Source organism: Lathyrus oleraceus, chromosome 6 (genome assembly GCF_024323335.1).
Source record: "Lathyrus oleraceus cultivar Zhongwan6 chromosome 6, CAAS_Psat_ZW6_1.0, whole genome shotgun sequence".
Lineage (NCBI taxonomy): Eukaryota > Viridiplantae > Streptophyta > Magnoliopsida > Fabales > Fabaceae > Lathyrus > Lathyrus oleraceus.
In genome coordinates, this window is record NC_066584.1 from 1,223,385 (window position 1) to 1,240,824 (window position 17,440).

Sequence of the window (17,440 nt, forward strand, 5' to 3'; positions counted from 1 at the left end):
ATAGATGAACCACTAGTGATGACCTATAATGGCTTAAGAACCTTGGTGGATCAAAGACAACTAAAGGCCAAGAGACCAATGCACTAATGCAATCATGAATCCCATAATCAATGGCCAAAGATCGGTGATCTTGACAATACCATATGGATGGGAGCAATGACCATGAATCAAAACTTAAGAGCTTGAAAACACCATATGAATGGATGCAATAACCAAACCTTGAACCAGATGCAATCCCGAACAAGTGAATATGTATGTTAGATGAATGAATAGATTATCAAGAATCAGGGTTTGAATGCACAGATGAATAAAATGTTGTGATTTCCTTGAATTAAGATCCAAGAGGGCATGGAATTAGGGGTTTCCCTCATATGATGAGCAATGTGACAAACCTTAAGCAAAACCCTACTTTTTATGATCCATCAGCTTTAAATCTATGATGCTTATTAGCAAGTGTTAACATGAATGAATGATTCATATGAGTGAGGCATTAATGAGTACAGATGAATTTCAAGCAATAAGTTAGATGAAAAATGAAAAGGGGAGGGAAAATTTTAGGGTATGACAATTTTGAATTTCAAACCAAATATAATTAGGATAAAACAAGTACAACATCTCTACTGCATATAACCTAATGTAGAACGACTATAACCTATTTAGGAAATGCATGCATCATAAATAAATAAAAAATAAGGAAACGAGAAACTTACCAAATTTGAGAGATGAATAATCTTAGCTTGAATATAGTGGATTATAACTTGAATAAAATGATTTTTCCGAGGGATGAGGGATGCACCGCGAGGTGCAACCAAAACAAATCGGATCGTGCAACGCCCAGAGATAAAAAAAGGTGGGCAGACAGCGATAAAAAAAAATAAGTCAACGACCGATGTCTCGTTTCCGACGGGAAAATAGTAAAATTATATCATCATCCTTAACTATATGTATTTTTCTCATGCTTTATATCAAACCTTCCTAAAGAAGATAAAAGAAAAAATTACAGAAAAAACTCACTTCAAAGTATTCTCTGTTGACACGAAGATATATAATTAGAAAGACATATACTAATCATCGTATTCATATTTGGACTCTGAATGCAATTGTCCATTTTATGAAGTTTAAAGGTTCAAAGAGTGGAAAGTGTTGAAAAGAAATCTTATGAAAGTACATTTTTGGATTTATTTCATAAATATATTTTTGGATAATATTTTTGACAAAATGAGTGTGTGGTTCACTTACGCATGTATTTAGTGTAAATGGGTGCGTCCGAAAATAAATTTTTGAATTCGGAAAAACATTTTTGGATTTTAATATAATATTTCTCCACCATTTAGGGTGGGAGAAACAATTTCCTTAGAATAGTGGGAGATGGAATTAGGAAATTGAAAATTGAAAATTGGCCCAACAATTATTTTAAGAGCATTGTTATCTTAATACCAATTTATAACACCGTATGCAAATTATATCGTACCAATGTATCTATTTTAGTGTTGCACATATACCAAAATGAGATAAAAAATAATAATGAGTATGTATTTATGGTATAAAATACAGTATGGATGTATAACTTAGTGTCATCCGAGCATTACTCTTATTTTAAACATTGAAGAAAGGGGAATGTTCTTTCCACCCCACTGGGTGCACCCTTCACCTCTAGAAACCTAAAAATGTCATTCATTTGTTCGAAGATGCATCTCTAGACGCACCTAAAATCACACAAGCCCTTATAATTCAGTCACACACTCCATTTTTACCAAAATCTATTCCAGGGATGCATCTTCATAAATTATTTGGGATGTATTTGGAGATGCCTATCCGAAATATCCTCGTAAGTCATTTAAAAGATATTGGAAACATGTTTGTTGTACACATGAGATATTTGGGAGATGCATCTCCAGAAATCTATGAATGATTTCAAGGTAGCAACAATGTCCGAACATTATATTTTTTTAAGCCAAGTTATATTAAAGCAAGATAAAGTTATATTAAAGTAAAATCAAAGTAAAAAGTCACTCATTAGTTAAAATAAAATCAAAATGTATAAATAACTTATTCCGAAAAAACAGGAAACTATTAAGTATGTCTAATCCCTCATCCTCTCTGCATGTACTGTAAGTCATTGTGCATCGACAATAATATCTTCTACAAGAGCTAACTAAGGACTGCCTTCTTCAAAAATTCCCGCCTCAATGTCTGATCTCACCATATCCATAATACAATGACAGACGCTGCTTACTTCCTGGATGTCGTCATCCTTAGCCTCAAGCACCTCCTTATTGGATGACCTATGTGGTCTTCCAGGAGCATCTGGTGTCATGATAGGGTGGGATATCCTATAGAACCATATCATGTAGCTATCTGCATAAGTCTAATGCATAGATGTTGGCACTTTGCGATACTCCTCTAGTACCAAATGACTCTCAAAATCCTCAAGTATCACATCAAGATCTCTGTGGAGGACGATGGGAGGAGTGGACTCTAAAGGGTGTCTCGGAATAATCAGCAAATATAAAAAATGACGCATCACTCGCTCGGGCATATACATATACATCATACATGATCCATATGCCAACCATATAATGTAGAACGAAATAAGATCCAACTGGCGTGTCTGACAGTGACCGTCGTATGTGCATAAAGCAATGTCATCTGCTACATGATGGTTAAGATACACCCAAAATGACTCGATCGCCTAATTCCCTTTGAGCGGGGCAAAAACGACAACACATAACTTCCAGAGCCATATACAGGTGGTCTTTATAAAGTTCTTCCAAAAATTTAAATCTAGCATGGAAACCTATGATGTCAACTATCTCATTCGCGTCCTCAGTTGGCCAGCCCCCAAATATGTAACCAGCCATTCACTGGCTTCCTCTTGATCGAGCCTTCTGTGGTCTAGTAACTTTCCCTTTATGGGAAGATGCAGGAGGCACGAGACATCATTCAAGGTGATGTTCATCTCACCAATAGGAAGGTGGAGAAATGACGTCTCAGAATGCCATCTCTATGCAAATGTCGTATGCATGCCATGATTTATGGTAGTGTACGCAGTAACACATAAACCAACAAGACCAGAGTATCATATAACATTCCTAAACCAATCAGCGTCAAGTTGTTCCAAATTCAAAATCTTCCTTCCGTGGTTTACGAATTTTAAACATTGACGCTCATGTAAAAAAAAGCACCGCCATTTGCGATTAAATTACTTAGTTTAAATCGGATGTAATGCATGTCTGTATCAGCTACCTATTTCGATTGTACTACTATCTAATGTAACTTAAACAACATATGTTACCTAAAATATAATTCAAAATACAAAAAAAGAATGAAAAGATAAACTTACAGAAATAGAGTTATGATTGAGAACCTTGAATGTAATGAGTAATTTTGCAACAAATGAAATAAAATGCTGTGAGTGAAATTGCTGAAACTTGCTCAAATAGGGTTTGAAATTAAATTGGAGTAAAAGAGCTTAATGAATAAAACGCGTCAGAGATGCATCTCCAGACAATCCATTAAATTGACGCTTCTCTAGACAATCCATTAAATTTTAAATTAATAGTGTTAGAGAAATATATCTTCGGACCCATTCTTATAATATCCATAAATATATTTTTGAATTAAATTTTAACAAAATAAAAATAACTCATCCATTTATAATGTGTAAAAAAAATGAGTTCAAAAGATGTATATTGAAGAAGAGGTTAAACATAATACATTGTCAATATTAAAAAATATTATCCAAGACATCCCATCAAAATATTTTATATTGTAAAATTATAATAATATTTTTAAAATAAAAATAAAAGTGTGATATGATAAGATACATATCTAGTAAAAATATTTTACCCCTTGAATATTTCTTTTTCTCTATTGAACAATTGGGGCAGTTTTGGTTTTTTAATGTGGGGTGAATCTAATGGTGGGAAAAGTAACTCCCCGGAGAAATCAAGTATCGGCGTGAATCCAGAAAGTGAGGAAGAAGAGAAAAATGAGGGGGAAATGGCGAAGTGTTTGGAATTGGAATCGGAATTTGGTGAATGTGAAATTGAAAAGGGAAAACGGTTGCCGGTGGCGGTTATTGCACGAAGGTCCAGACACCGTAGAAGAACTTCTCGATAGACATTTAGTCAAGAAAGTTAGTAACAACAACAACGACGATGACGAAGACGAGTTACTGAATCGGAGGCGACTCACCAGCACTCGCCGTGAGGCACTGAGTCTATACAGAGACATTCTTCGTGCCTCGCGTTTTTTTGCCTGGTCTGATTCTAAAGGCGTTCTTTGGCGCGATCTCATTAGAGATAGCGCTCGTAAAGAGTTTGAGCTCGCTCGATTCGAAACCGATCCAGAGGTTGTTACTCGCTTGCTCATCGGAGGACATGAGGCTGTTAATAACGCCATTGAGAAGCTCGCCGAGAAACAGAGGCAGCAGATTCAAAAGGATCGTGGCAGTGGTGGCGGTCCTGATCAAACCTGATTGTGCCAATGATAATCTTCTAACCTTAAGGTAATTAATGCAATTTTATGGATTTTTACACGTCAAATCTTTTGTTCTTAATCATTGCTCTCTAGTTTGAATAGTAGGTTGTAGAATTGAAGTATGATAAGGATTGATTTTCACTAGTGGTAAGGATATAGAATAGAAATAATGTAGATATTTGATTTTGAATTGCTTTATATTTTGATAATTGTTCACTAGCTGTCATAGTTTAGCTGAATTTGGACAAATGCATTGTTCTGCGCTATTTAGTAAAAAAATTGTAAAATAGTTTGAATTTGTACAAAGTGATGTTTTCTGTTTGTGCATGTGAATTTGCGATATTTCAAAGTTGAAAATTTCAGATTCTTGTTTTTGCCAGCCGGGGGGGGGGGGTAAATGGGAATGGTTATGCTAAACTTGCGAGTCATAATCGGGAAAGGGAAGGACTGAATCAAATTAATCATTTTGTTAAAGTTTATCAGCGCAAGACAACAATGAAATTATCCTATCCTTGTCTCAGTTATTTACTTAGCTTCATAGTTGGTTTCTATGGACTCCTTTACATGGCATTCTGGTGAATGGACAATATGCCTCTTCCCTGACACCACTTTGATTAATAATATTGTGTGCGAGGAAACTAATAATTCATTGGCAGATATTATTACCCTGAGTTATTACTAATTTAGCCTAATATTTTAAGCTAATTCTCTGTCTTACAATAAAGAACATCAACAACAACCAAAGATTTTATGATGATCTCTGAACCCTAGGTCTACTTGTTATAAGTGTAGAATATTTTAACTATATGTGCCTTTTTTTCTTTGCTTTAGACTTTATTTCGTCTGTTTAAGTCCTAATAGGGTGTTTAAACTCAACTTCCATTTTTACCTGAGTTTGTAGATAAAGGAAAAATTCCGAAGAATTTGTTCATAGTTGCTCATTATTACCACTCAGTTTTGTTTCTATCCTTTTATTTAAGGAAGTGTAGTACATATCCTCTCTAAGGGATGAGGGTGTAATTTTGAACATAATAGAAGAAAACAATATACCTAAGCCTCTCTCAGTAACAGAGAAAATTATTTACTGCTACCAATAAAAAAATTGTGACCTATGGAATCAAACATACCCACTCTGCTTATAGTGATTTGGGTACTGACATATAAATATTTTATCTTTTCATGTGGAATATCCTCAAGCGGCATAACATCTAATGCAACCTGCAATTTGACATTGTTCTTTCTGATAGGGCTATTGCAAACTTGTGGAAAGCATTTACTATTTACCTGTATGGAGTATGGACTTAAACATAGAAATCATGATTATGTGGGAGTACAAGTTTATTTGTTCTGTTGCCAATATGTTATCCATGTTTGATGAAATTAAATCTTCACACATGAAAATTGATTGAAGGGGGTTTTTCTTTCATTCAGTTTATTTACTTATATGCCTATACTTTTCAGTTTTGGAAAGGACCTGTTCTTCATGGAGAGCCAAAAGTTGAGCATTGTGGAATACATCTGGCCAAGTAAGCGGCTGCAATACTACCTAGTAGAAGTTTTGTTAGAAAATTGTGATATCAAATCTATTATGTATCTCCAACAAAGCTATATTTGTACTAAAATGAGTTGTCATGTGGGTTAGTACACTGATATTAATGTTTGGAATAACAGCTGAAATTTGCACATACTGTCTTACTGTTTTGTGATAATAAGAATACAATTTTTTTGGAATTGTGAAATAGTTAATTTCTTAGCATCTATTTGAATTGCTTGATAAAACTGTTTTAGTAAAATCCTTGTTGTCTTTGCATCTATTTTGCTTTGGACCTTTTAAGTATCAACTATAGTACAGCTGCTGCTGCAGGGGAGGTCGAGTTAGGATTTTGATCTGTCCAACTCTCTTTTCAACTTTTGATTTCTTTTATAGAAGTAGGATAATTATAAGATGAACTATTCCAAATCGAACTCAACAACTCTAAACGACTATTTTTGTTAAAAAAAAGAAAGAAGAAAACTAGTAACATGAACTTCAAAATTTCATGTAAAAGGAATGTAAATGACCTTAACTGTGAAAAGACAAACAGGCACTATTATTTGTAGCATAATTATGTCTTGGACTTTATAATTTAATTTTATTTATATTCTTCTGGTACATGTAGCTAATTTACCAGATAGCTGTACAGTGTTTTGCATTTTGAATGCCATATAATTTTACACAAGTAATAGTACACGCGATGACAGATTCGAGAGTGACTCAACCTTCTGTAGAAAAACCAGAATGCAGCAATAAAATCAGAAAACACAATGTTTTTTTATTAGACGTACATCACAAAATTATCATGGTTTCTCTCTCTCATCATGATCCAAGGTCCCCTTTTTCATCATAGCTACAAACTCCTGATAATTAATTCGCCCATCCTGCAAAATGAAAGCACAACCATAAGTCGCATTTCACGTACAGAGCAAAGAAAATTGAGAAGTGCTTATTTTCAAGAGGCCAAAAGTAGAGTATATATGTCATACATTGTCAGTGTCTACATCATCTATGACTTCATCTATTGTCGCTTCATCTCCCATTTGATATTCAGCCAAAGCTTGTCTAAGTTCCTCTCTTGTTACATAACTGAACAAAGACATAAACAAAATTTCAGGTGAGCAAAAATCTGAGAAAATTTACAATCCAAATAGACGAAAATCTGATACCGATGAAAATCAAAGCTAGCTTGTACTTAACTTCTGAATTACTTGTTAATTAGTGATTCTGATTCAAGTTACTGAACATACTGTGGTACTTGAATATATTAATAGAATTAATCAAGCAATACTGACCCGCTGTTATCCTTGTCAAAGTATTGAAAAGCCTTGAACAAGTTCTCTTCCCTCTCAAGTTTATGCCGGTTTATAGTGGCAGTAATGAATTCATGATAGTCAATAGTTCCATTCTGGTCAACATCAGCCTGACCAAACATGTGAATTAGGAGAAGTATGCAACAATTCTTGTTTCTTTCTTCATGAAAATAGAAGGGCAGAAAAACTAGGGTATGTTTGATGTGAGCAAGTGTATTTTGTTTTCATCTTTATAGTTTTGGTTAAAGATTTGTCAAAGTTAAAATGATGTCAGATTTATAATTAAAAAGGAAAAAAAAAAACAGTTCATGAAAACAGAACAGAAAATGTTGTCTCAAATGAAACTTCTCTTTAATTTATACAATTGCAGTAGAGTGAACTTACAGCCTCCATTAGCTGCTTAATTTCAAATTCACTAAGCTTGGATCCCAATTTGGACAGTCCAGATTTTAGTTCTTCATATGTGATTGTGCCACTTCGATCTGTATCTATATTGTTGAACATTTGCTTCAAGCCCTTGATTTCTTCCTCTGCAAGGTTTTCTGCTATTACCTTCCATATCAAAAATAAGAAAAAACATTATAAGTATATTTTATTTTTTTATCTTCTAATTCTTTAGTCATACCAAGAAAGTATAAATGTCTAAGTGGTAATGTATATTCAAATTTGAGGTACCTTTAAAGCAAGTTTCTTCATCTTGTTCATTGCTCTGAACTGTTTCATCCTAATTAAAACAGCATTGTCTAAGGGCTTATCTGATGCCTCACCACCTTCTTTCATCCATGGGTGTTCTGCTTAAAACCAATAATATGAGAGACCGTATTAGTAACAAAACTTGGTCTCTATAATTATAAATAAAATAAAGCTCCATCTCAATCAACTGTAATTAACTCAATTGGTTTCTATAAGAACTTACCAAGGGCATCAGAAGCTGTAATGCGTTTCTTAGGGTCATAACTCAACATTTTCCTGATCAAATCTTTTGCAGAAGCTGAAATAGAAGGCCATGGTGCACTCTCCAGATCAAGCTTACCTTCCAAAATAGCTTGAAATATGCCCTTTTCGGTTTCTAAAACGATTCAACAAAAAATGTCACTGAACAAAAGTTTTACCGATGTATGTAAACTGAACATAGCTAGAAGATTGTAGTTTACCAGCCCAAAATGGAGGCACCCCACATAGGAGGATGTATAAAATGATTCCTGCACTCCACACATCAATCTCCTTTCCATAGTTCCTTTTTAACACCTCTGGAGCCACATAGTATGCACTTCCAACAAGCTCTCTATATACTTTACCTGTACATTTTCTTATTATTTAATTAGTACCATATCAATATATAGTTTGCTACTTCAATGAGAATAATATGCAGATATGTCTAGGTTACCTAGTTTACTTCAATAACATGTCAATAGATCTTTATATTCATATTATGATCACTAACACTTTGATTTCTGCCATGTAATATTGCAAAGAGCAAAAGGCAATAGAAACAAATTGTATGATATCCAAATTTGGTTGCCACCTGATTGCTATGGTGGGAACCACATCCTAAATTTTCATATATATGTTCTAATAATGCAATTTGAATTTTTGAATCATATATTAAGATGATGGTCCACTTATGACTTGTAGGTTTCACATCTAACATCCATTATGCACAATTTAGTACTTGGCTTCTTGTCCCTGCTTTTCTTCTGTTGCTCATTTTTTATAATGGGAAACCATTTACTTGGTGGACTTGTCTATATCACATAGGAGATTATCGTTTACTTTGTTGACTCAATGTTTCCCATAATAATACTGATTGACTTGGTCATATTTATCCTTGTGTGTTTTTTCAATTTATCAAAGCTTTAACACCTAGCTAGGGGAGTTAAGCAAGCTAATTAGAGTTACGCTTAGATTTTGAGTTTAATCTTTTCTTGAGCAATAGAAAGAAAACTTATGATAAGAAACAAGAAAATAACAAAAGGGAAAATGGAAAAGAAAAAAAAAACTCAATCGAAATTCATGCTCAACAAATTTAAAACCATCCCTAACTTCAGAGTTGTATTGCTCTATTATCAAAGAAAGTTGTATATCTCCTCAACTTATACATTTGTGATTTAGATCTAATCAGTGTTTTCTATGGCGGATGACATTCCATGGTGGAGAGCCAAAAGCCTGCCATACTGGCTGCTTTGTGGCGCTGTCATAGCGGAATATGGTGAAAAAACTAGTAATATCAGCCGATATTTTGATAACATTGGATATAGTTATAGTAGACTCAGTTTCATCAGCATTATCCTCAGCTAAGAATAGTGTCATTGTCTAAATCGACTTTATCCCTTTCCTCCAAATAACATGGAGAGTGTGTTCATGTCATGAATGACATTGAAATTTGCATTTTTAGCATCAAAGAGAACTGAAGTTTTAACTTAATTTCACAAAACCAGCATATATAATAAGTTTTATAAATTGTACTTGGGCTTTATCTCTAGGCAGATTGAATTGACAACTAACTACTAACCTTCTTCAATGAAAACAGAGGATCCAAAATCAGTGGCTTTCAAAGGTGCCTTAGGATCCTTACTAGCAAGCAAGAAATTCTCAGGCTTCAGGTCTCTATGCATGACCCCCATAAAATGACAAGCATGAACCACATTCATAATTTGCTTGAATATAGAAGCAGCTTCACGCTCAGAATAACTACCCTTTAAAGTGATCCGATCGAAAAGCTCGCCGCCCAAACACAACTCCATCACCAAATGCACACTCTGTCTATCCTCATAAGCACCCTTAAACTCAACTATGTTTGGTTGTCCTGTTAAATGCTGAAGGATCATAATTTCCCTCTTAACATCCTCAATTTCTTTCTTTCTTAATAGCTTACGTCTCGAAATCGACTTACAAGCATAGTTTCTTCCAGTGGCCTTTTCGGTGCAAAAATAAGTGACACCAAATTGCCCCCTTCCTAGTTCCTTTCCAATACTATATAGTGTCTTCATATCAATGTATGATCTTCCTAATATTGGTTGATGTTGTTCACTATTCGCATGCGAAGATGAAGATGGAGCTGATTTGGCACCAGTATTATGGTATGGATAGCGAGGATGATGAGGTTGAGGTTGGTTTCTGTGTGGGAATTGTGGATTACCATAGTCATAGGAGATAGGTACTCTGTTGTCGTGTGGTCTGGTGAAGCAGTGTCCCATGTTGAATGATGTTTGTTGATGGAGAGGTCGTGACTTGAAGGGTGTTATAAACGTAAAACATGGGTTATATAAATTAAGTTTATGTGTATAAACATAATTAACTATGTATTGTATGGTATGTTATTAGTTATCGATTTATGCTTTGCTTTTTTCTTGGGTTGGGTTGGTCCTCACACAGTAGAAAAGCAATATTCTTCCCTTTTTGCATTAATACGCTTTGCTAGAGAGAGTGGGAAACAGGTTTTGTGCTTTTGTGTTTCATCATATGAGATGATCTATATAGGCCATTTCATGTGAATTATTCCTATAGGCCCAGGCCCAAGCCCAAAAGTCAAGGATTTTATTGCTTTTATCTCAACAAATTCAAAAACCTTAATTTCATCTGGATGAACCGTCGAGCAAAACACGTGATTTTCTCTTTATACATCGACACCGAGGTGGAGAATAATATGGAATTTGTCTATTCGAAACAGTGTATCCGAACGAACGGAACTAGGGTTTTAGAAATGGTGGATGTGGGTAGAGTATTATAGTTGACTAAAATTTGAAGTTTTTGTCTTCTTATTTTAGCTAGCCAACTCATTTAAAAACCAACGCGTTTACTTTAATTGTATGTTGTTATCGACCCGTCAGCTTGGTCGAAGGACATGAGTTTTCATGCACCTACCCAAGTTAGTCCGCTCGTCTTGTTTCAGACATTTTGATGGCGACGAAATGGTGTGTATTTGGCCCCGCTTTACCATCCCTACATATTATTGACTAAAAAGTAGTGTTGCCAATGCTACAGTGGTTAATGTGACGGTTTTTTGAAAGATTAAAGAATGTTCACATTTTGCCTATTTCTTATTCAGCTCAAGCTCAATTTAACCCAATACATGCAGCTAGAGGGATAAATTAAAACTGAATAGGGTATAACAAGCAGTTGCAGAATATGGAGTATATAATAATTAAAATCAGAGGAAAAGTTAATGAAAAAACTCTACCTTCTTCAAGGAAAATGGAGAGTCCAAAATCAGTAGCTTTTACAGCAGCATTATCATCTTGTGAAGCAAGCAAGAAATTCTCAGGCTTAAGATCACGATGCATAACACCCATGAAATGACACACATGAACAACATTCACAATCTGTCTCATTATTTCCGCAGCTTCACGTTCCGTATAGTTCCCTTTCGCAATAATCCGATCAAAAAGTTCACCACCTTTGCAAACCTCCATCACCAAATAAACATTCTGTTTATCCTCATAAGCTCCTCTGAACTCAACTATATTCGGTTGTCCCGAAAGATGTTGTAAAATCATAACCTCTCTCTTTACATCATCTATCTCTTGTTCGCTCAATAGTTTCGCTTGTGATATCGATTTGCACGCATATTCTCTCCCGGTTCTCCTCTCTGTACATAAATATGTTACACCTGATTGACCTCGTCCGAGTTCTTTCTTCATATCGTATATCTGATTTATCACGACATACGGTTTTCCTAGAATATGTCCTATTTGTGGATTACTAGAAGAAAATGGAGATTTTTTAGGACTAATTGATAACAATGGTTGGTTATAGCCATAGCCAGAGCTATGTTGAGGAGAGCACTCTGAATCAGAAGACACAATGGGAATGTCTTGAGACTTTGTGGTGCAACAAAATAAGGCCTTAAAGAATCCTAATCCCATTCTCTAGTTATTTTTATTTTCTAGTTTCTTTAGTAATTAAGATCTCTTTCAAAACCTATATATATAGATTAACATTATGATTTTGGTATGAATGATTAATTGTTACGATTTCAAATGTTTTGGTGCTTTTCTTCTTGGTTTGGACTATGGGTGAGTGAGAATATATATAATGTAAGAGTATAAGTTTTGCAGCTTTATGCCCTGGAAAGAATTTATTCCATTAAAAACAAATAAAAGTTAGGAATGTATTGAATGAAAGTTTCGCATATATCTATGAGTTATTTGTTCATGACTCTCTAAATACATAGTACAAATGTACTGTAGCATATTTGTTATAGAACTATAACACTATACATTGTCTTTAACTACAATTCCGTAGCTACAAAATACTGTAAATTTTATGTCTGTTGCAAATGAAAACACTCTTCATGAGAAACTTAATATGCTTAATTTGATAAATTAAACTACTTGAATATTTGATTTTGACTTATTGTACTTATCTTATCTACTTGAAATATAAAATTGATGTATCTTATAAAAAATTAACATTAATTACATCAACTTTCTTTTTAATTAATATTTTATTTGAGATGATTTTTTTCTTTTCATTTTAGTAAATTATGTAGTACCATGGACCCTTGAATGTTTTGTCTCCCGCGGGAACAAAGGGACACGTTATATTATATTATATTATATTATATTATATTATATTATATTATATTATATTATATTATATATATATATATATATATATATATATATATATATATATATATATATATATATATATTGATTTTTAAAAAACTAATACAAAATTATTGATTTTGAAAACAAATTATGTTTTTAACATGTGTTTTTTAAAAAACAAGTTTATTTATACCATTTTTTATTTAAATTCAATAAATATTACAAAATTCAAGAAAAACTTCAAAGTAAAATTAAAAATTAAGAATTTTATAAAATTTCGGTATATTAATTAAAAAATTTAAAAAATCCCAATTTATTAAAAAAAATTCAAACATTTTTATTAGATATATTTTAATAAAATTGTATATAATGGCAGAGACGGAGGTAAGTGTATGAGAGTGGGGGCATGTGCCCCCACAATGTTTTTTTTGAAAGTATTTTAAAATTAAATTATACTTAAATTAGTTGTGTTTAATTTAAAAATAAATTTAATAAAACTTTTAAAAATAATTTTTATTTGATATATTTTTATTTTAACATTAAGATATCATCACTAAATATCACAAATAATTATTCATACTATATTAATTATTTATATATAGAGATAAATATATAATTTTGTTAATAATAAAATTGAGAAAATTACACAAATAAAAAATGATATTAATTATTATGCACTATAAGTGTAAAAAAAATTACATCGTCGATTTATCGTCATCATCCGTTTGTATTACTTTATAGGTTTTAAAATAAAAGTCAAATTTATTTCAATATCCAACGTTTAAGATTAACTGACGGTGTAAAATCCTTTTAGACTGTCAGTGTTTTTCAATTAAATTCATAAAAAATTAAGAAAATTATTAAATAATTTTAAAAAATTAAATATCATAAAAGATACAAAAATAATGTATAATTTTTCTTTTAAAAAATAAATTGTATATATTACACTACTAGTTTATAAACTAATATATCGCCCCCACAATTTAAAATGTGAAGATACTGAAGAAGACCTTGCAACTTGGAAAATAGTTAAATCAACATTCAAAGGGAAAGAGCTAACATATGAGTACAAAAGAGAACCAATTATAAACTACACAAATGGGTTTGATGTCCTTAGAATTGGAAAACGTTCTATAGTCACTGAGACCGTGACATGATGATAAGCTGGAATGTAATAGGGATCAATGAAAGAGCTAGGTACATTGAGGTTTATCCCATCTTAAGAAATTTAAGGTATATTGCTTTTCTTGACTAGAAACTAGGGTTAAAATAAACAAGGCTGGAAAAATAAAAAAAGTTCTTTGGAAATAATTGGTGTTGTGTGGACAACTATGAGTATCACCATAATGGAAAAATTTGGCTGATGTGGAAAAGAGACAGTTGAAATGTGAAAACTATAGTTAGGTCTGATCAGTTTATCCACTGTGAAGTCTATCATCTGGATGGAACAAAATCTCATAATCTTATTGTGATCTATGCTCAAAATCAAAGTAGTAAAAGAAGGAAACTCTGGATTGATATTTAAGAACTGTACAACGAATATTCAAGGCTCGTGGATGGTAATTGGAGATTTAAACAATGTGTTGAGTGTTACTAATAGAATTGGTGGGAAAGATATTCAAGTTGCCGAATTCTATTATTTGGAAGAAATGATGGAAGAAGCTGGGTTGCATGAGCCTGAAACTAGAGGTAGCCATTTCACTTGGTCAAATAAACACACCAACGAGATGATTTATTCAAGAATTGATAGGGTTATATGAGACAAATACTAGTTTCTTACATACCCTAACTATGACATTGAAGTTCTTCAACCTCACGTCTCAGACCATTCTCCTATGAAAGTTAGGATGCAGGAGAGTAGTGAAGTTTCTAGATATACAACATGGTTCAAGTTCCTAAACGGTACTGTAGAGAGAGCAAATTTCATTGAGATCATTAAGGATAGTTGGGACAAAGAAGAAAGAGGGTACACCTATGTATGTCCTGTAAAGAAAATTAAAAAGACTTCAACCCATTTTTAGGAAGCTTAACCAATAAAACACTGCAAGAGTGAAAAGAATTCAAGAGAGTAGTTGGAGAAGGCCCACTATTTGCTAGATGCAGATATGTTCAACCAGGAGCTCATCAAAAGTTTCAAATACTTATCTGATAAAGTCATTCAAAGCACAGAGCTAGAGGAAAAAATCTTATGTCAGAAAGCTAAGGTGGAATGGCTAAGATTGGGTGATGAGAATAATACTTATTTTCATGATATATTAAAGGAAAGAATAAACAGTCTGGACTTCACAAGCTAGAAGATCAACATGGGAACATTCTAACTGGTTCTAAAGATGTAGAGCATGAGATCCTCGGAGTCTATAAGGAGCTGATTGTCACTACTACTCAAGAGCTTAGACAAGTAAATGTAAAGGCTCTTAGAAGTGGAGCCCAGGTGCAAAGAGATCAACAAGATAGCCTCATCCAACCTATTTCTGAGAACGAGATATGAGATTCCCTTAAGGATATTGGGGATAACAAGGCCCCAAGAGTTTATCATTTGGATGCCGATTTTTTCAAATCCAGTTGGAATGTCATCAAGGCATATGTATTAGCAGCAATGCATGAGTTCTTTGACAACAACAAGCTTTATACAACTATTAATTTCACTCTTGTCACTATGATTCCTAAGAATCCTAAGGCAAAAACTATGAAGAAGTTGAGGCCTATTGCTTGTTGCACCACCATTTATAAGATGATCACAAAAATCTTAGCCTCAAGGCTCAACAAGGTAATTGATGATTTGGTGGATGATAGTCAAGCAACTCTTGTGTCAGAAAGAGTTATTCATGACACCATCCTTATTTCTCATGAGCTGATTAGATGGTATAATTGCAAATACATATCTCCAGATGTGAAATCAAAATGAACTTACATAAAGCATATGACATTGTGGAATGGGGAGCCCTTGAAACTATCATGAGAGAAATGAGCTTACCTCTTAGGTACATTGATTGGGTCATGAAGTATGTCACTGAAGGAGAATAGCAATCCAAAACACAACGAAAATTAAAAATTTCCCCTTTAGTGATCCTTATGAATGGGCATGATCAGTGATAGAATAGTCACCTCTTGTGGCGATTGAAACCCTTGATGCAGATCGAAGGAGTGATCACGAACATTAAATGGTGACAACGCCTCTACTCAGTCCACATGAACAGATCCCTTCAGTCTCAGTGCTAGCTTCTACAAATGAAGGCTTTAAGTGAGTGAGTGAGAGAGAGAGAGAGAGAAATTAAATTTTCATATGAACAAATGCTTCCGCACAAGGGTTCTATTTGTAGAACCACTCATGTGGGCTGTAAGCTAAAAAGCTCACTTAAGTCTATGTGACCCATATCTTATGATATACCAAAATCACTTAAGCGCGTGGTACCTTACCATATTTCGTATTCTACTTAAGTGTACCTTACTCTATCTCTCATCAATCCGTCCTTTTTGTGTGTGACCATGTAGGTTTTCGCGACATTGGCAATTATATTAAATCACGTATTTAACATAATAAATAGTGAGCGGTGTCTAGCAACACATCACTGCTACCCAAGACACGAAAATGTCATGTGATTTGACAAATCCTTTTGTGATAATACTTGTGTGTACAATTACCATTTTGCCCTTATGTCTATATTGAACACAAGGCATAGACCGTGTCATCCTTGTCCAGTTCAATATTGGGTCCATAGACATTTATCCTGTTACGCGGGATGGGCAAATTACATCTAGGTCACTCATGTCCCTCAGTATGCTTCGTGGAGTACCCATAAACTGTCTTTATGGTCATCCAGTTATGGACAATGTTTGATCAACAATAAGGCACTCGACTCTACATCTAAGATCCATAGTGGTTTCAGGTCGAAGGGTGGTATACACCATTATCACCATGAGAATAACTTATGACACTTTACATAACATTCTATATAGTATTCTCATAGCGGGTCAATCCAGTATAAATATTACTCCTAATATTCATACCTATGTTTAAGACTTGATAACTCCTTATCCATGATCCATGAGATATGATCATCAGTCTATATACATAATAGTCTTAATGTTTTAATGTTATCCCACTTCATAACAAATCTCGACTATAGATACTTTAAGAATAATATCCTTATGTTTAATGGGATCTCATGATTAAGTCATACTTGATACATTAAACGGACTAACTATTCTAGGGACTTTATTAAACAAACATAATAAAGAAAAAGCCTTTTATTATTAATAAATAATTTGATACAAGTATTAAAAGTATTGACCTCTAGGGCTTACACCAACACAATTGTATCCTATAAATATGTCATAAAAGGTCAACTTAGTGGATAGTTAAAGCAAAGAGAGGGATCACACAAGGGGATCCAATCTCACGCCTACTTTTTGTCTTGATCATGGAATATTTGCATAGGATTTTGAAAAGCTTGCACAAGCAGCCAAATTTTAACTTCCATCCCAAGTCTGCAAAGCTAAATATTACTAATACATCTTTTGCATCTGACTTGATCTTGTTTGCTGGAGGTGATTCAACA

General features: G+C 33.6%; 2 protein-coding genes across 3 annotated transcripts; one reads left to right on the plus strand and one right to left on the minus strand.

The window, feature by feature from the left end:
• Positions 1-3,834: 3,834 nt before the first annotated feature.
• Positions 3,835-6,213, plus strand: LOC127098687 (uncharacterized). Its single transcript, XM_051037347.1, has 2 exons — positions 3,835-4,510; positions 5,944-6,213. Exon 1 carries the CDS (start codon positions 3,992-3,994, stop codon positions 4,478-4,480), a length of 489 nt encoding a protein of 162 aa, XP_050893304.1. The 5' UTR covers positions 3,835-3,991; the 3' UTR covers positions 4,481-4,510; positions 5,944-6,213.
• A 381-nt stretch (positions 6,214-6,594) lies between these two features.
• Positions 6,595-12,239, minus strand: LOC127098686 (calcium-dependent protein kinase 29). 2 transcript variants are annotated; one of them, XM_051037346.1, is made up of 8 exons: positions 11,510-12,239; positions 8,484-8,627; positions 8,246-8,398; positions 8,005-8,120; positions 7,714-7,881; positions 7,312-7,439; positions 7,006-7,105; positions 6,595-6,900 (listed from the first exon to the last, which is right to left on the minus strand). In XM_051037346.1, the coding sequence occupies exons 1-8, from the start codon at positions 12,192-12,194 to the stop codon at positions 6,820-6,822; spliced, it is 1,575 nt and encodes a 524-aa protein (XP_050893303.1). In that variant the 5' UTR covers positions 12,195-12,239; the 3' UTR covers positions 6,595-6,819. The 2 variants fall into 2 exon arrangements, with proteins under 2 accessions (XP_050893303.1, XP_050893302.1); XM_051037345.1 differs by lacking the exon at positions 11,510-12,239 and adding an exon at positions 9,842-10,695.
• Between the last annotated feature and the right edge of the window lie 5,201 nt (positions 12,240-17,440).